The 18,626-nt window shown below is 46.6% G+C and overlaps 1 protein-coding gene across 1 annotated transcript in view; it reads right to left on the minus strand.

Moving 5' to 3' along the window:
* Positions 1–18,626, minus strand: part of LOC140411509 (dynein axonemal heavy chain 6-like) — a 1,703,852-nt gene that overhangs the window by 1,297,083 nt on the left and 388,143 nt on the right. The window contains exons 14-16 of the mRNA XM_072500595.1: positions 13,974–14,199; positions 11,250–11,295; positions 3,836–3,942 (exon numbers count right to left, since the gene is read on the minus strand). Of these exons, the coding sequence (XP_072356696.1) occupies positions 3,836–3,942; positions 11,250–11,295; positions 13,974–14,199 (379 nt within the window). The remainder of the gene's footprint in view (positions 1–3,835; positions 3,943–11,249; positions 11,296–13,973; positions 14,200–18,626) is intronic.

Below are 18,626 nucleotides of genomic sequence, written 5' to 3' on the forward strand. Positions count from 1 at the left end.
ATGGAAGTAAAAGACAGGTAATAAGCACTCGGCATATTTATCGTGGTTAATATGAGATAATACAATAATAAAGAATAATAATCATGCCAATGATACTAATTCAAGCCCTGAAACGTTCTAGGAGAATCAGAAGATGATCAATCAGTGCACATATAAGAACAAATCTCATTGACAGGATGATAATAAATCTAAGATAATAAAATCAGTCGACAACACCATGATAGGGAAAAAGTCGGGATTAGAGCTTGAGTTAGAGCAAGCAGCAAACTACCAACCTGTTTCCTTGCCCCTCATGGATTGAATGAAGGGCAAAGCAGAATTTGCATTATTGAACGACTTGACGGAATTGCTGGATACAATTTTCAAGATCACAGGATAAAACGTAGTACAATTCACCCCAACAGCCTTGGGTTGCCTCCAAACTTCACTGAAGTTCTGACGCTTGGCCTGCATTGCTGCTGAGAAGTCCTGGAAGAAAGAAATCGTCACTCCCTCATGGATCCAGGTCCCACCTCACTATGTCGTCTCCAGGACCTTCTGATGGCTTTTAATGTTGTGGAACTGAGTGATTAAGGGCCTGGAATAAAAACCATCCCATGGCCTCAAAGATAATATATGATGCGCCCTTTCTAATTTGAAATCTTCAGCCTTTGAATCCAGCTTGAGAAAACGTGGCAGCCGGTCATCAAAGAACTTAACAGGGGTCTTACCCTCCACACCTTCTGACAGACCGACGATTCGGATATTCTTTCTCTGACCTCAGTTCTCCAAGTCCTCCAGGACCTCTGCATGCCACTCAACCTGTTTTCCAAGGAGCGAATTCATGCCTCCACAGAGAAAGCATCATGTTGCACAGGCAGGATTCTCTGCTCTATGACATCAAGCCTCTTCATGGTGCTTTGCAACCAAGCCTCATGACTACATAGATTTATGGACAACATAGATTCACTCAGATTTTAGTCAATCACTTGAATAATGTCGGCAGTCATTATTTTCACCACTTGTGAGAGAACGCCAGAGAGTGCGGGAGCGAGAGACATCCCGAGGATCAGGCTGCCATATTGAAAGGGCGGCTCCTCCATCGCTGTATCTGGCGATCTCTTTATCAACAAATTTCTTACCAATACTAATCCCGAAATCTTCCAGGACCATAATAGCAAATATTAACTCAAGGATTGGATAGATAAATTTGCACAATCAGGATAAGTAAGATTATAAGTAAGTCACACCAGAGCCCATGAAAAAGCAGCTACTTCTGTGCTTGCATCACTTAACCCCCCTGAACTAGCATTGTTAAGAACATCGCTCAAGTCAGATGTGAAGTATCCCAAAACCCAGAAGGGAAACTTGGAACATGGTTTCTTATCTTTTTTTGCCATTTGATGTCATGTGAGTAAAGATATGCAAACCAGTGAGGATTGGTCCAGTCCTATTGCAATCATTCAAAGTAAAGAATGTTTATTAAACTGGAAAGACGGAGGATGAGGGGCGACCTGATAGAGATCTACAAAATTATGAGAGGCATAGACAGGGTGGATAGTCAGAGGCTTTTTCCAAAGGTGGCAGTGTCAATTACAAGGGGGCACAGGTTCAAGGTGAGTAGGGAAAAGTTTAAGGGAGATGTGTGGGGTAAATTTTACACACAGAGCGTGGGGGGTACCTGGAACGCGCTGCCAGAGAATGTGGTGGAAGCAGCACATTAGCAACATTTAAGAGGCATCTGGGTGGATACATGAATAGGGAGGAAATAGAGGGATACGGACCAAGTAATGAAATGAAAATCGCTTATTGTCACAAATAGGTTTCAATGAAGTTCCTGTGAAAAGTCCCTAAGTCGCCACATTCCGGCGCCTGTTCGGGGAGGCTGGTACAGGAATTGAACCCGCGCTGCTGGCCTTCTTCTGCTTTACAAACCAGCTGTTTAGCCCACTGTGGGCATCATGATTGGCTTAGGCTTGGAGGGCCGAAGGGCCTGTTCCTGTACTCTACTTTTCTTTGTTCTTCTTTGTTCTTATAACAAGAAAGGCCATAATACAAAAAACATAACTACAGTCATGGCTACACATTCACACAGTACACTTGAATTAAACCCATTCCACATCTATCGACATTACTAAACTCTGAGAATATTCCTTTACTGAAAACAACATCCCACAAAGTTTAACTTTATGAATTCCAGATTTATTAATTGAATTGAAATTTCTCCACTACTAGGATTTTAATCCATGAGGTCAGAACATTAGCTTGGGCCTCAGAATCACAAATCCAGTGATATTATCACTACACCACCATTTTCCGAGTTGAGGCCGAACCACTCATTTTTATGGTTTATCATTATTTCTCTGTTTTTGTATTAAATGCCCTCCTTCCAAAGTCAAGTGTTCCAACAAAGACCAGTTAGTTGACCTCTGCGATGGGGAAACTGCTGGAATCAATCATTAAGGGGCAGGTGAATGAACGTTTGGAAAGACAAACCTGAGTCCACTAGTGTCAGCATACTGATGGTAAGTCATGCTTGACAAACTTGCTGGAGTTCTTTGAGAACGTAACCAACAAGGTGGATAATGGGAAACCTGTGGATGTGGTATATCTAGACTTCCAGAAGACGCTTGACAAGTTGACGCATAAAAGACCGCATTGGATTGAGGATTGGTTGACTGACAAAAAGCAGAGGGTCGGGATAAATGGGTCCCTCTCTTGCTGGTGAACTGTAACTTGCGACATGCCACAGGGGTCAGTCCTTGGACCTCGACTGTTCACAATCTATATAAATGATCTGCAAACAGGGGCAGAGTGTAACATAACAACATTTGCGGATGATACTAAATTAGGTGGGAAAGCAGGCAGTGAAGAGGAGCCAAAATTTCACAGATGGAGTTTAAAGTAGATAAGTGGGATCCATTTTAGCCTAAAAAATAGAAAGGCAAATTATTACCTAAATGGAAAGCAGATTCAGAATGCGACTGGCAGAGGGGTCTGGGTATCTTTGTTCATGAATCGCAGAAAGCAGGTACAGCAGGTAATTAAAAAGGCAAATGGAATGTCAGCGTTTATTGCAAAAGGACTGGAGTATAAAAATAGAGAAGTGTTTTTGCAATTGTATAGGGTGTTGGTGAGACCACATCTGGAGTATTGTGTCCAGTTTTGGTCTCCTTATTTGATGTGGTGGCAATGGAGGCAGTTCAGAGGAGGGTCACCAGATTGATTCCAGGGCTGAAAGGGTTGATGTACGAGGAGAGGTGAAACTCGCTGGAGCTTAGAAGGATGAGAGGGGATCTGATCGAGTATATAAGATACTGAAAGTAATTGATAAAGTAAACATAGACCAAATGTTCCCCTTTGTATGGCATTCTAGAGTGAGGTGTCACAGATATAGGTTGAGAGGCGGTAGATTTAGAACTGAGATCAAGAGAAACTACTTCTCGCAGAGGGTGGTGAATTTGTGGAACTTGCTGCCCCATAGTGCAGTGGAATCTGAGTCCTTAAATAGTTTCAAGAAGGAGATAGATATATTTCTGATTTTAAAAATCGGGTTAAAGGGATATGGGGAACACGTAGGGAGGTGGATTTGAGACCAGGAAGAGATCAGCCATGATCTGATTGAATGGCGGAGAAGGCTCGAAGGGCTGAATTGCCTAATTCTGCTCCTAATTCCTGTGTTCCTATGTTCCTAGATGCTTTCTGATCTGCCTTTCAACTTGCCCTGCCACATTAAGGATTTGTGAATATATATATATGTGCACAAGTGCGCAGTTGCATATATCTATGTGTCTTTGTATTCTGTGAATAAATTGAACACATGAAGCCATATATTTGTCAATTATTTGCTCCTTACCAACAGTATCTTCCAGCACTCCGACTGTGTTTTGTATGTGCGCCAACAAATCTTCTGATGTGGGGATCAAGACAGACTGTACAGGTTTCTTGAGTTCTGATCTAAAACTTGAAAAATGCACAGGTACATTACATTAATAAACCTGAAACCATTCCCACAGTCTCACCAAAACTTTGATAAATCTGCTGATTATTTTTGAATTCCTCACAAATTCAGCTGGACAATCAGAGAGGCCTCCAGCTCATCAGGATAAGCCATGCGTTCCATCACACCCTGATACATTGAGGATCCATTATGCCCCATCTCTGCCTGGAAACAGTTAGAGATGAACTGTCGTGGGTTGTGAAATTAGGTGAAATTAGTCCCTAATTGCTTCCAGTTTTTGACCCTATTCAAATTTTCAGTCAGATGATGGAAGCTGCTCTCTGATCGAGGAGCTTCATTACAGTAGCTCTCTCCCTCATCCAGGAGTGGCAATATGCTCAGCACCCATCACATCCAGCAACTATCAAACATAGTTTGCTGAGCATGGTTTAACCTCCCCCCATTTCCCCCTCTTCCATCAGAACCCCTTCACATCTGACCTTCCCCAATCTCCTTTGCTTGAAGTTGCAAATTCAAAATCCTAAATGTTGATTCTAATCCACAAGATGTAGGATCAGAAGTAGGCCATTCAGCCAATTGGGTCTGAATTGGTGCTGGAGAGCTTGACAAGCTGGAGCTGCTTATAAGCTCTCCAGTCCCGACATACCCTCATTCCAGCCAAGGAGATGGCTCAGAGAAGAGCAGCGCCATACTTGACCGACTCGGAGCTCGATACAATGTTGGATGTGGTGTAGGGGAGGCTGGACACCCTCTTCCCCAGGGTGGACTGGAAGCTCCCGTCTATGGTCATCCAACGGGCCTTGGTGGAGGTGGCCTAGGTGGTCAGTGCTGTGAGCCTCACCGGGCAGTGTCGGAAGAAGATGAACAACCTCCTTTGGGCAGCTCGGGTGAGCCCCCACCTCTGTTCCCGCGGCATCAGTCCCATCCCTTGCTCCTTACATCACACCCCCATTCCCATAGAGGCCAATCAAAACCTATCTGCCTGCAACTGCCTCACATCCCACCTTGCACCAAACCCTAATACCTGTGTTGTCCTCTTTGGCCAGGAGTCTTGCGCACACATGCCACCAGCTTCAGACCCCCGTGTAACGCAACTCCATGAGTCTCACCATATACTTTATGTGTTCCTTGGAAAAGGTGCCCCATAACAGAACAGAGTGGGAAAAGACCAGAGGGGGCATCCAGGGTATCTGGGCTCTCACCCTTGCTGAGCAGAGGGCGATGGAGTTAGCCAGGGAGGTGCAGGAGAGGGCTATTTCTGAGACGAAGGTCGGCATGTGACAACCAAGTGAGCCCCTGATACAAAATGATGTCAGTACAGCAAGTGAGTCACCCCCCTTCCCAAGCCCACTCCTTCCCACGATCTCACCATGTGTCTTGTCTTTTGTCTTGCAGGATCACAATCAGACCATGCCAGCCCATCTAGGGTACGTCGCTCCCAGCCACAACAACAGCATATCCCAGAGCAGCAGTCTGGGGAAGACACCGACATCTCGGCACTGCTTTCACCTGCACCCTCCACCATCGCAGTTACGTTGTGGTGGGTTTTTCAGGGAGTTTCCCCACCGCTATTCAGTGACACTTAGTCCTGGGGAGTTACTCACCGGTTTAGCCCACACTTAGAAATGTTTTTAGCACTGGGGAGTTGAATGCAGGGATTGGGCCGCCATTTTCAAAGGGTGCCCCGATCGCTAAGTGAGCCTGTGAGTCCCCCATACCCACCCCCCCACCCATGGTGAACGTCACCCCTAACACATGGACACTACCCCATATCCCTCAAGTGAGGGGTACTTTGGCACTCAGACACCCTTGCTCTGCCACCCTGGCACCCAGGCAGTGCTCCTGCTGGCTTAGCAGTGCCATCCGGGCACCTTAGCAGTGCCAGGGTGGCAGTGCCAGCTGGGCAGTGCCAAGGTGCCTGCATTCTAGGGGAGGGACAGTGAGCCACTCTGCACTTACCCTGACCATCCTGGGGTCTCGGGAGGCCCAGGAGACCCCCCGGGTGCTGTTCCGCCTGGTCCACGTTTGTGTGGACTAGCACTGATCAGCGCCCGGCTGCAGACTCCCTAGGGAGGCTGAAGAATCGAGAAAGGGAGGCCGGTGGATCCCGCGTGAGTAGGTCGTAAGTAGGTTTACGATCTATTTCTGCAAGCATCATTCGGTCCCACCCATTTGGGGCGAAGTTCCGAATCCGACATCTCGTGAGACGCTAGAGAATCTCACGAGGCGTGGAACCTGTGAGGAGGCTTGCTGAAAGCCTCACCCGGCATTATCCGGCCGCGTTGTGCTCTCGCTTGATCACCTCGGTGGGGAATTTTAGTGAGGAGGCTCATGGGTCACCTTCTGGTGCCCACATCACATATACTGCAGCAGATCAAATGGTGATAGGACCTCTGGAGGGAATGGACAGCTGTAGAAAGGTATTGCACATCTGGGAAGTATGATCTCATCACTGGTGGAGCTGCAGACACAGAGCCAGGATCTATAAAAGGGGCTGTCGGCAACTTTCCAGTGTTTACAAGTGCAGTTGGAGGAGTCCAACCACCTGCAGGTGCAGGAGATGATGCCGACAATGCATGGTACCCAAGCCAACACTGAACGGTTGACATCCGTGGAAGAAGCCTTGGGTCAAAAAGTTACAGCCATGGGTCAGGACATCCGAGGCCTACTGTGCACTGCGGTCACCGGCTGAGGCTCAGGACAGGGGAGCACAGGCAGCCATGTACCAGGCCCACATGGTCACAAGGGGTCATGGCTGAGGGCGGCGAGAGCATTGACCGAGAGCTGACTGACCTGGGCCAGTCACAGAGCGACATGACCGAGGCAGTAATGGACATGATTCATTCGCTAAGATCCAGTCTCAGTGCTCCATGGTTGAGGGCACCTGGACCCGGGTTGAGACGAGGACGGACCTCCAGGACTAGCAGCACCAGGCGAGGATGGAGCCTCCGGAACTCACACCGGCCTCACCTTCGCTCCATTAGAGTACCCAGGGCCATCAAGAGGAAGTTATAGGGCAAATTCTGGTGACTTCCTCTGGGGAGGTGCTGGAACACCTCAGTGCTTCTCAATTCCCCCCACCTGATACTGCTGCATCTATGGGCAGCAGACAGAAGAGGATGGCACCTCACCGCCTGTGACACCCGAAAGTTGGCCGCACCCATCCAGGTCCAGGCTCTCTAGAGGACAGCCGCCAAAGACATCGCAGGTCAGAGGGCAAGACACGCAGCATCTGATGTGCTCTATGGGGTCACACCTAGAAAGAGTGTGAGCCATGTAAAATAAAGAGGTTCGTCACCAGTTAAGTTGGCACATAGGCGAGAGTTCGAGGTCAGTGCACAATAATAATAATCTTTATTGTCACAAGTAGGCTCACATTAACACTGTGAAGTTACTGTGAAAAGCCCCTAGTCGCCACATTCCGGCGCCTGTTCGGGTCACAGAGGGAGAATTCAGAATGTCCAATTCACCAACAGCACGTCTTTCAGGACTTGTGGGAGGAAACCGGAGCACCCGGAGGAAACCCACGCCCTGAGAGGGTCAATGTGCCAAGGAGGGTCCCAACGGCCAGGGTGCATGTGTCCTTTGTTTGGGGTGAGCTTTGCTATTCTCCTGCTTCCCTGCAGTGGGGCTGAGCTTCTGGTGAGTGAACCGAGGAGTGGCAGCACCTGATGGGCCACTGATTGAGTTTGACCACACCCATCCTGCTGATGGGTCAGCTGGGGTCTGAGGGTTTCCAAGAGACCGCCTGGCCGGGCTCCCAAATAACCAGAGCTCCGAGAACATTTACAGGATACAGTGAGCAGTCAGGAGTGAGCAGCCAGGCGCGTAACCTGTACCAAATGGGTGCATTTAAAACAATTACTGCAGCAATGGCAGACTGACCCAGGCCACACCGATCCCGAGGGGGTTACCTGAACCCACGGAGCTATCACCAAGTCGCTCCCTGTCACTGCCCCCCCCCCCCCCCCGCCCCCCTTCTCCCCTTGACTGCCCTTGACCTCAAGGCAACATTTGACCAAGTGTGGCATCAAGGAGCCTTAGCTAAACTGAGTCAATGGGAATCACTTTCCATTGGTTGGTGTCACACATGACACAAAGGAAGATAATTGTGTTTGCTGGAGGTCAATCATTTCAGTTCCAGGACATCGCTGCAGGAATTCCTCAGGGTAGTCTCCTTGCTGCTTCATCATAGATCTTCCTTCCAAAGTAAGGTGAGAAGTGGGAATATTCACTGATGATTGCAGAATGATGAGTGAGACTCTCATATACGTAACCAGTTCGTACCCATGTGCAGTAAGATCTGGACAGCATTCAGGCTTGGACCGATATGTAGCACGTTACACTCACGCCACACAAGCGTCAGGCATCTCCAACCATCTCCCGTTGACATTACAATTACTAATTTCTCCACGATCAACATCCTGGGAGTTACCATTAACCATATACTGGACTAGCCATACAAATACTGTGGCGACCAGAGCAGGTCAGAGGCCGGGAATCCTGCAGCGAGTAACTCAGCTCCTGACTCCCCAAAGCCTGCCCTCCATCTACAAGGCACAAGTCAGAAGTGTAATGGAATACTCTCCACTTGCCTGGGTGAGTGCAGCTCCAACAACACTCAAAAAGCTCGACACCAACCAGGACAAAGGAGCCCATTTCATTGGCACCCCATCCGCAACCTCCAACACTCACTCCCTCCATCACCAATACTGTAATGGTACGTGCCATCTACAGCATCCACTGCAGCAACTCACCAAAGCTACTTCAACAGCATCTTCCAAAACTTGTAACACCAAGAAGGACAAGGCCAGCTGATGCATGGAAATACCATCACCGACAAATTCCTTTTCACTCACACACCACCCTGACTTGGAGCTACAGTCGTTCCTTAGCTGTCACTCGATCAAATCCTGGAACTCCCTTCCTAATAGCACTGTGGGTATATCCACACCACATGAACTGGTTCAAGAAGGCAGCTCATGACCACCTTTTCATAGGCAATAACCACACTCCCACATCCCATGCAAGAATTGTTTTAATTGCCTGGTCCAGAGGCCACCCATTTCCAGGAGATACGCAATGGGATCAGCTGGTCCGGCTACCTGGCCGCCTCTTGAAATTGGCAGTGTGGGGGCTTGTAAGTCTGAAAGAAGGAGATGGCAAATTGCTTTTTGTGGGTCCTCTGCTCTTCTTGACTACAAAAGGAAAGTTGAAATGAAATGAAATGAAAATCGCTTATTGTCACAAGTAGGCTTCAAATGAAGTTACTGTGAAAAGCCCCTAGTCACCACATTCCGGCGCCTGTTCGGGGAGGCCAGTACGGGAATTGAACCATGCTGCTGGCCTGCCTTGCTCTGCTTTAAAAGCCAGCGATTTAGCCCAGTGTGCTAAACCAGCCCCAGTTAAAGAATCAAAGAATAAAGAATTTGGAGTATTGCGTACAGTTCTGGTCACCGCATTATAGGAAGGACGTGGAGGCTTTGGAGCGGGTGCAGAGGAGATTTACCAGGATGTTGCCTGGTATGAAGGGAAAATCTTACGAGGAAAGGCTGATGGACTTGAGGTTGTTTTCGTTGGAGAGAAGAAGGTTAAGAGGAGACTTAATAGAGGCATACAAAATGATCAGGGGGTTGGATAGGGTGGACAGTGAGAGCCTTCTCCCGCGGATGGATATGGCTGGCACGAGGGGACATAACTTTAAACTGAGGGGTAATAGATATAGGACAGAGGTCAGAGGTAGGTTCTTTACGCAAAGAGTAGTGAGGCCGTGGAATGCCCTACCTGCTACAGTAGTGAACTCGCCAACATTGAGGGCATTTAAAAGTTTATTGGATAAACATATGGATGATAATGGCATAGTGTAGGTTGGATGGCTTTTGTTTCGGTGCAACATCGTGGGCCGAAGGGCCTGTACTGCGCTGTATTGTTCTATGTTCTATGTTCTATGAATTAAAGTTAAAGAATAAGCTACCGTTTGCATCTCCTCTACCCCTGCCTCACCGCCTATTCTTGGTGGGAAAGTCACAGTGACATAACTGGAGCTGACATGGATATGCAGTCATGGACCCCACTATCCAAACCACTTGTTCAGTTTGACAGCTAATTGCAATTTCAGGATGTGTAAGTAACCCGAGTAGTTATTTTAGCCCGTGCATCCGGCCTCGACAGGGCATCTAGATTTAAACCTCCCTCCCCATCTTTGACTTGTTTTTTATTGGGCCTACCTTGCCTCTTCCAGTCCTACACCCCAGGCCTTACCTTATGTTCTTCCCACATTGACTTTCCACACAATCTGCCATTTGATACAAAACGTGGCTGATCTGGTTGTGACCTCATTTCCCTAACCCCCTATAATCCTTGACGCCCTTGTCAATCAAAAAACGAGCTAACTTTGCCTTGAATAAATTAAAGTGAACCAGCCCTCCACTGCTTTCTGAGGAATAAAATTTCACACGCTAACAACCTTCTGACAGAAAATAAATTCTCCTAATCTCAGTCTTAAAAGGGATACCTCATATTTTTAAATTATGTCTCCTGGTTCTAATCTTCTCCACATGAGGAAATATGTTCAGGGTTATCCACCTTATCAAGTCCCTTCAGAACCTTTTTTGTTACTTATTCTTCCACATGGTTTGGTCATTGTTGGCTAACATTTATTGACTATCCCTAATTGTCTTTGAGAAAGTCTTAGATGTTTCTGTCAGATCACTTCTCGTTCTTCTAAACTCCAATAGGCATCGTCCCAATCTGTTCAAGCTTTCTTTATAAGATAAGCCCTTATCCCAGGAATGAGTTGAGTGGACCTTCTCTGAACTGCTTCCGATGCATTTTATAACCTTTTTAAAATAAAAAATCCAGAACTGAACACAGTATCGCAGGTGCGGCCTTACCACGGCTCTGTGGAGCTGCAGAAAAATGTCCCTATTTTTATATCCCATTCCAATTGCAATAAATCGCAAGTCCATTTGCTTTCCAATTCACTTGCTGTACCTACACACTAACGTTTTGTGATTCATGTACCAGGACACCCAGATCCCTCTGTTCCTCGCAGTTCTGCAATCTCTCCATTTAAATAATAAGCTGCTTTTCTATTCTTCCTGTCGAAGTGAACAAGTTCACCCTTTCCCACATTATATTCCATCTGCTAATTTTTTGCCCACTCATTTAACCAGCCGTCATCTGTTTGCAGACTTGTTGCCCCCTCCTCACCTGTAAAATGCTCCTTGACATCTCTAGTCAACCATGGGAAGTGCTTTAGATGGCTGATTCCAGTAAATGTAATAAACAAGTTGCTTTTGTTATTTACCTGTGCTCCGAGGATTCTTCCATTTCCGTTTCACTTTCAGTAAAAGCTAAAAAAACAAATGACAACAAAAACTTATTAAGATCTGAAGAGGCAACCTCCCTGAATACAGCCACTAAACAAATAACCTGTTCATTATTTGTTAGTCGAATTGTTCCCCAATATAATTCAGTTGGTTACCAGTTTAAATAAATGGCACCCAGTTGCCACCAGCAGTGCTAGGACACCATCCTTCCCAAAGGGCATGCTGCTGGGGGGGCCTCCGATCTCCTTTGAGACCCCCACAAGTGTCTTCCGTCTGGTCCCCGTCAGTGGGGACCAGCACCAAACAGCGGTCGCCTAAGCTCTCTGAAGTGAAGGGGTTGAATCTCAAAGCCTCAGGTACCTCGGGAATCTACACATGAGTAAGGCGTACTGCCTCGCTCTAATATGCAGATTTGCCAAAAAGTAATCCCGCCCATTGTGGGCAGGATTCACCTCCAAAGTCTCGCGAGATTGCGTTAAATCTTGCGAAGCATTGCAAGCCGATAGATCCCGGGAGTGGGGTTTCCCGGCTTTCAACAGCCGAGTTGCTTTTTGATAATAATCTTTATTATTGTCACAAGTATGCTTACATTAACACTGCAATGAAGTTACTGTGAAAAGCCCCTAGTCGCCACACTCTGGCGCCTGTTCAGGTACATAGAGGGAGAATTCAGAATGTCCAAATTACCTAACAGCACGTCGTTCGGGACTTGTGGGAGGAAACCGGAGCACCCGGAGGAAACCCACTCGCACCCGGAGGAAACCCACTCAGACACAGGGAGAATATGCAGACTCCGCACAGACAGTGACCCAAGACGGGAATCGAACCTTGGTCCCTGGTGCTGTGAAGCAACAGTGCTAACCACTGTGCCACCGTGCTGCTCATTTTCCGGCGCAGCGTGGCCGGAGGATCGAGCCCAACATCACAACTGAATACACCCATCCACCCAAATCAGGACAGTTACACACATAAGTACACACCAACAAACAAAACACCAACACCCACCCACACCAACATACACACACGAATAAACAACCAATACACAAACACACACCCACAGTAACACCCACCCACACCAACACACACCTGAATAAACACCCAATATACAATCACACACCCACAGTAACACCCACCCACACAAACTCACACACACGAATAAACACACAATACACAATCACACCCACAGTAACACCCACCCACACAAACTCACACACACGAATAAACACACAATACACAATCACACTCCCACAGTAACACCCACCCACACTAACTCACACACACGAATAAACACACAATACACAATCACACCCACAGTAACACCCACCCACACAAACTCACACACACGAATAAACACACAATACACAATCACACTCCCACAGTAACACCCACCCACACTAACTCACACACACAAATAAACACACAATACACAATCACACCCACAATAACACCCACCCACACAAACTCACACACTCGAATAAACACACAATACACAATCACACACCCACAGTAACACCCACCCACACAAACTCACACACACGAATAAACACACAATACACAATCACACACCCACAGTAACACCCACCCACACTAACTCACACACATGAATAAACACACAATGCATAATCACACCCACAATAACACCCACCCACACACCCAAATAAACACCCAATACACAAATACGCACTCACACTAACACCCACCCACACCAACATACGCACACCTGAATAAACACATAATACACAATCATACACCCACAGTAACACCCACCCACACAAACTCACACACACGAATAAACACCCAATACACACTCACAGTAACACCCACCCACACCAACATACACACACTCTAATAAACATCCAATACACAACACAATAAATGTGAGGTTATTCGCTTCACTAGCAAAAATAGAAAGGCACATTATTATTTTTTGAATGGGTGTAAATTGAGAGAGGTGGATACTCAGCGAAACGTTGGTGTCCTCGTGAATCAGTCGCTGAAAGTAAGTGCGCAGGTACAGCAGGCAGTAAAGAAGGTCAATGATATGCTGGCCTTCATAGCGAAAGGATTTGAGTATAGGAGAAGGGATGTATTACTGCAATCGTATAGGGCATTGGGGAGGCCACACCTGGATTATACTCCAGGTGTGCAATCTTGGTGTCGTTATCTGAGGAAGGATGTTCTTGCTACGGAGAGAGTGCAGCGAAGGTTTAACAGATTGATTCCTGGGATGGCAGGACTCTCACTTGAGAGAAAGAAGATTTAAATTAAAGAAGGAACAAAAAATGGTCAAGTTGCCTGATTGTCAGTAATTAACTGCAATGACCAGGTAGATATTTCACTGGATTATACCTACCTGCCTGTTTGAGTACATTAATAACACAAGACTCTGGTTGGTGCAGTCTGATGTTACCCTATAGATTTGTCCTTCTGTGGGAAATAGGCATCAAGACATGGGGCAATCAATCTTCAAACCTCCAGCCCCCCACCCCTTTTCATACCAGCAGCATGAGGCCAAGGAGATATTGGGCTGGATTCTCCGTTTGTCGATGGCAAAATCGTGAAACGCGATTGAGCGGAGAATAGTTTCCGAGGCCGAAATCGCGGTCGGCTCCAGTTTTACGCCAAATCGGATGTTCCGCATCCCCAAAATGGCGTAAATGTGGCGCTCACCGCGTGGGCTGAAAGTACAGTCGGCATTGTACCTGTAGTGTCTGGGAATGTACAATCCATTTCTCCTGAATCTTCAGAAATATGTGACTGTTGTATGGTCGCATTTCTAACAGCCAAGCACATGCGATTAAAGGCTCGGCATTTAAACTTTGTGCTCCTTCGATAAGGGATTTCATGTTCTGATGGAATGTCAAGGATTAGATTTGCAATGAACACTGGTGCTATTTTCTGCATCTGTTCTTCAATGTCTTTGATTATCTGCAGAACATAAAAATGAACCACACATTAATTACCAGATTAGTGCCACATAACATGATGCCGCATTTACTTGTAACCTTTTGAAAGAGCAAGAGTCCACACTGAGTGTAAAAGTTATATGTTATAATAACTATTATTTTCAGCTCCAGTAATTCCCGACTGTAATGATATGTACATAGTCAGGTTAGTGAAGGGGTAATTATCACATCTCTGTGTAATTCAAACACGAGAGGGCACCACTATTTCTCTGTATATAAATCAGACCCCGAGGGAATTCTGGATTTTAGTGTAAGGAGAAAGCATCAGAACTGCATTAGGGGAAGATCAGATTAGACAGAGTTAACATGAGACTGGATCATAGTGTAGTTAATGACTATTTATATTATTGAGTGCTGCTAGACAGATTCAATATTACTTAATTATTATCTGTAGCTCAGTAGAGTGTGCGAACTTCATTTAATCAATAGTTTTATAATAAATTAGTTTTGTTTCAATGTCACGATTGAACATAGAACATAGAACAGGACAGCGCAGTACAGGCCCTTCAGCCCACGATGTTGTGCCTACCATTTATCCTAATCTAAGTTTATAGAATTTACAGTGCAGAAGGAGGCTATTTGGCCCATCGGGTCTGCACTGGCCCTTGGAAAGAGCACCCTACCTAAGCCCACACCCCCACCCTATCCCTGTAACCCAGTAACCCCACCCAACCCAACCTTTTTGGATACTAAGGGCAATTTATCATGGCCAATCCACCTAACTTGCACATTTTTGGACTGTGGGAGGAAACTGGAGCACCCGGAGGAAACCCACGCAGACACGAGGAGGGCTGGTTTAGCACACTGGGCTAAATCGCTGGCTTTCCAAGCAGGCCAGCAGCACGGTTCAATTCCCGTACCAGCCTCCCCGAACAGGTGCTGGAATGTGGCGACTAGGGGCTTTTCACAGTAACTTCATTGAAGCCTACTTGTGACAATAAGCGATTTTCATTTCATTTTCATTTCAAAGTGCAAACTCCACACAGACTGTGACCCAAGCCAGGAATCAAACCTGGGACCCTGGACCTGTGAAGAAATTGTACTAACCACTGTGCTACTGTGCTCCCCCCCCCCACCACGTTCAACCTAACCTACACCTCTTCAATTTACTGCTGTCCATGAGCCTGTCCAAGAGTCGCTTAAATGTCCCTAATGATTCTGACTCCACCACCCCCGCTGGCAGTGCATTCCACACACCCACCACTCTCTGTGTAAAGAACCTACCTCTGACATCTCCCCTATACCTTCCTCCAATCACCTTAAAATTATGTGTCCTCGTGATAGCCATTTCCACCCTGGGGAAAAGTCTCTGGCTATCCACTCTATCCATGCCTCTCATCGCCTTGTACACCTCTATCAAGTCACCTCTCTTTCTTCTTCGCTCCTGTGAGAAAAGTCCTAGCTCCCTGAACCTTTCTTCATAAGACATGACCTCCAGACAAGGCAGCATCCTGGTAAATCTCCTCTGCACCCTCTCCAACGCATCCACATCCTTCCTATAATGAGGCGACCAGAACTGGACACAATATTCCAAGTGTGGTCTAACTAGAGTTTTATAAAACTGAAGCAAAACCTCACGGCTCTTAAACTCAATCCCCCTGTTAATGAAAGCCAACACACCATACGCCTTCTTAACAACCCTATCAACCTGGGTGACAACTTTGAGGGATCTATGTACATGGACCCCAAGATCCCTCCACACTTCCAAGAATACTGCCTTTAACCCCTGATTGGTGGATTATTTATCAACAAGATATTGGATCATTCTGGAAGAAAAGACAAAGAACACAACATATTACCGCCAAGGGTAATATAACATGGTACCAGGTGACTGCTGAAGCTAGTTAGATAGTTTGGTAAGAATATAGTCAGAAAATCTAACACGCAACTTCAATTTCGAAGCACAGACCTGTTAACAATAATATTATTATCGGTGTTACTGCGGGACATCGAAGAATCCAGGACTGATAGAGAAAGCTCACACTCCATGACAACTCCGGATTATCAGTAAACTGCTGTTCAAGAAGCAGTTTCAATTGTATCTGGCTGCTTCAGATTTAAATAATGTGAGTAATGATCGTAAATTAGCTCTGTTTCTAACAATGGCGGGTCCATAAGCCATAGAATTAGATAACTCATTTCAATTTGCTACGGATCAAGATAAGACCAAATTTGAAGTAGTTATAGAAAAGTTTGATCTTGTAAATGTAAATCGCTTATTGTCACAAGTAGGCTTCAAATGAAGTTACTGTGAAAAGCCCCTAGTCGCCACATTCCGGCGCCTGTTCGGGGAGGCTATTACGGGAATTGAACCGTGCTGCTGGCCTGCCTTGGTCTGCTTTCAAAGCCAGTGATTTAGCCCTGTGCTAAACAGCCCCTTCATTGTAAGATCCAGATAAATGAAACTTTTGAGAGTTTTGTCTTCACCAGAAGAATGCAAAATAAAAGTGAATCAATTGATTGCTTTGTGACTGATCTCAAACTCTTAGTTCAACCTTGTAACTTCTCCACGTTAAATGATTCAATGATCAGAGATCAAATTGTAGTTGGAATAATCGATGATAAGCTCAGGTAACATTTGCTGCGACAGAAAGATCTCAAGCTTGAAAACGCAATTGAAATGTGCCGTAGGCATCAATTATCCAAAAGTCAGTATAATGACATTTTCCTCCGAGAAAAAGGTGCAAAAACGAACCTCAAGGTAGAATGTGTTGAGGCGGTGTTGCAGCTCAAAAAGATGCCCGCTCTGGATGGCAGCCATCTTGCACACGTGGGTTCTAAACCTACACATGCACACTTCGCAAAAAAGATGCGAGACGGAAGAAGACCGATCTGCGCATGCGCGAAGAAACCTGGTGCATGGTGACGTGTGTGTAATGACTTGTGGAAGGTGTGAACATGCCCACCCCCAATACAAATGTGCAGCATGAGGAAAGATTGCCTCACAATGTGGCAAACACAACCACTTCGCTGCACTGTGCAGATCCACTCTCAAATTTAAATCTTCAAATTTAAATTCAAAACAATTGTTCGACGTAATCAACAAGCACCTTTGAAACTCAAACAGCATAACAACATCTTTCAAGATCTACAACTCTGTGAAAGAGTTTTCAACGATAGGATGACATCTTCCAAAGTTGGTGAAGATTCACAGAGGACAGTGAAAACTTCTGAGTCGCCTCTCTGTTTTTTTTTAAATAAATATTTTATTGAGGTATTTTTGGTATTAATTCAACAACAAAATAAACAATGTACATGAAACTATAAACATAGTGCAAAAGCAGTCTCCCTCCCTTACAGGTCCCACCTTTATTAACCCCCTACTCTAAGCTAAACTAACACCCCCCACCCCCCCCACCCCCTTTTGCTGACAATTAATTTTCCGCGAAGAAGTCAACGAATGGTTGCCACCTCCAGGCGAACCCTAACAGTGACCCTCTCAAGGCGAACTTGATTTTCTCCAAACAGAGAAAGCTAGCCATGTCCGATAGCCAGGTCAGCAACTTTGGGGGCCAAGCTAATAGTATCCGTCTCCGGGTTACCAGGGAAGCAAAGGCCAGAACATCTGTCTCTTTCTCTGAGGCCAGGTCCCCCTCCCCAGTACAGTCCTATCCCTGCCTCCATTCCCATGTCTGAGGCCAGGCCCCCCACCCCAGTACAGCCCTATCAATGCCTCCATTCCCATGTTTGAGGCCAGGTCCCCTTCCCCAGTACAGTCCTATCCCTGCCTCCATTCCCATGTCTGAGGCCAGGTCCCCCTCCCCAGTACAGTCCTATCCCTGCCTCCATTCCCATGTCTGAGGCCAGGCCCCCCACCCCAGTACAGCCCTATCAATGCCTCCATTCCCATGTTTGAGGCCAGGTCCCCTTCCCCAGTACAGTCCTATCCCTGCCTCCATTCCCATGTTGAGGCCAGGTCCCCCTCCCCAGTACAGTCCTATCCCTGCCTCTATTCCCATGCCTGAGGCCAGGTCCCCTTCCCCAGTACAGTCCTATCCCTGCCTCCATTCCCATGCCTGAGGCCAGGTCCCCTTCCCCAGTACAGCCCTATCCCTGCCTCCATTCCCATGCCTGAGGCCAGGTCCCCCTCCCCAGTACAGCCCTATCCCTGCCTCCATTCCCATGCCTGAGGCCAGGTCCCCTTCCCCAGTACAGTCCTATCCCTGCCTCCATTCCCATGTCTGAGGCCAGGTCCCCCTCCCCAGTGGGAGCTATAAAATAAATGGCAGAACCATCAGGAGCTCAGAGAGATCTGGGAGTGCAGGTCCACAGATCCTTGAAAGTGGCAGCACAGGTGGAAATGGTGGTTAAGAAGCACATGGCATGCTTCATTGTACGGGATATCAGGTATAAAAGCTTGCAAATTATGTTAGTTATATAAAACATTGT

The sequence above is a fragment of the Scyliorhinus torazame genome, chromosome 4 (genome assembly GCF_047496885.1).
Source record: "Scyliorhinus torazame isolate Kashiwa2021f chromosome 4, sScyTor2.1, whole genome shotgun sequence".
Lineage (NCBI taxonomy): Eukaryota > Metazoa > Chordata > Chondrichthyes > Carcharhiniformes > Scyliorhinidae > Scyliorhinus > Scyliorhinus torazame.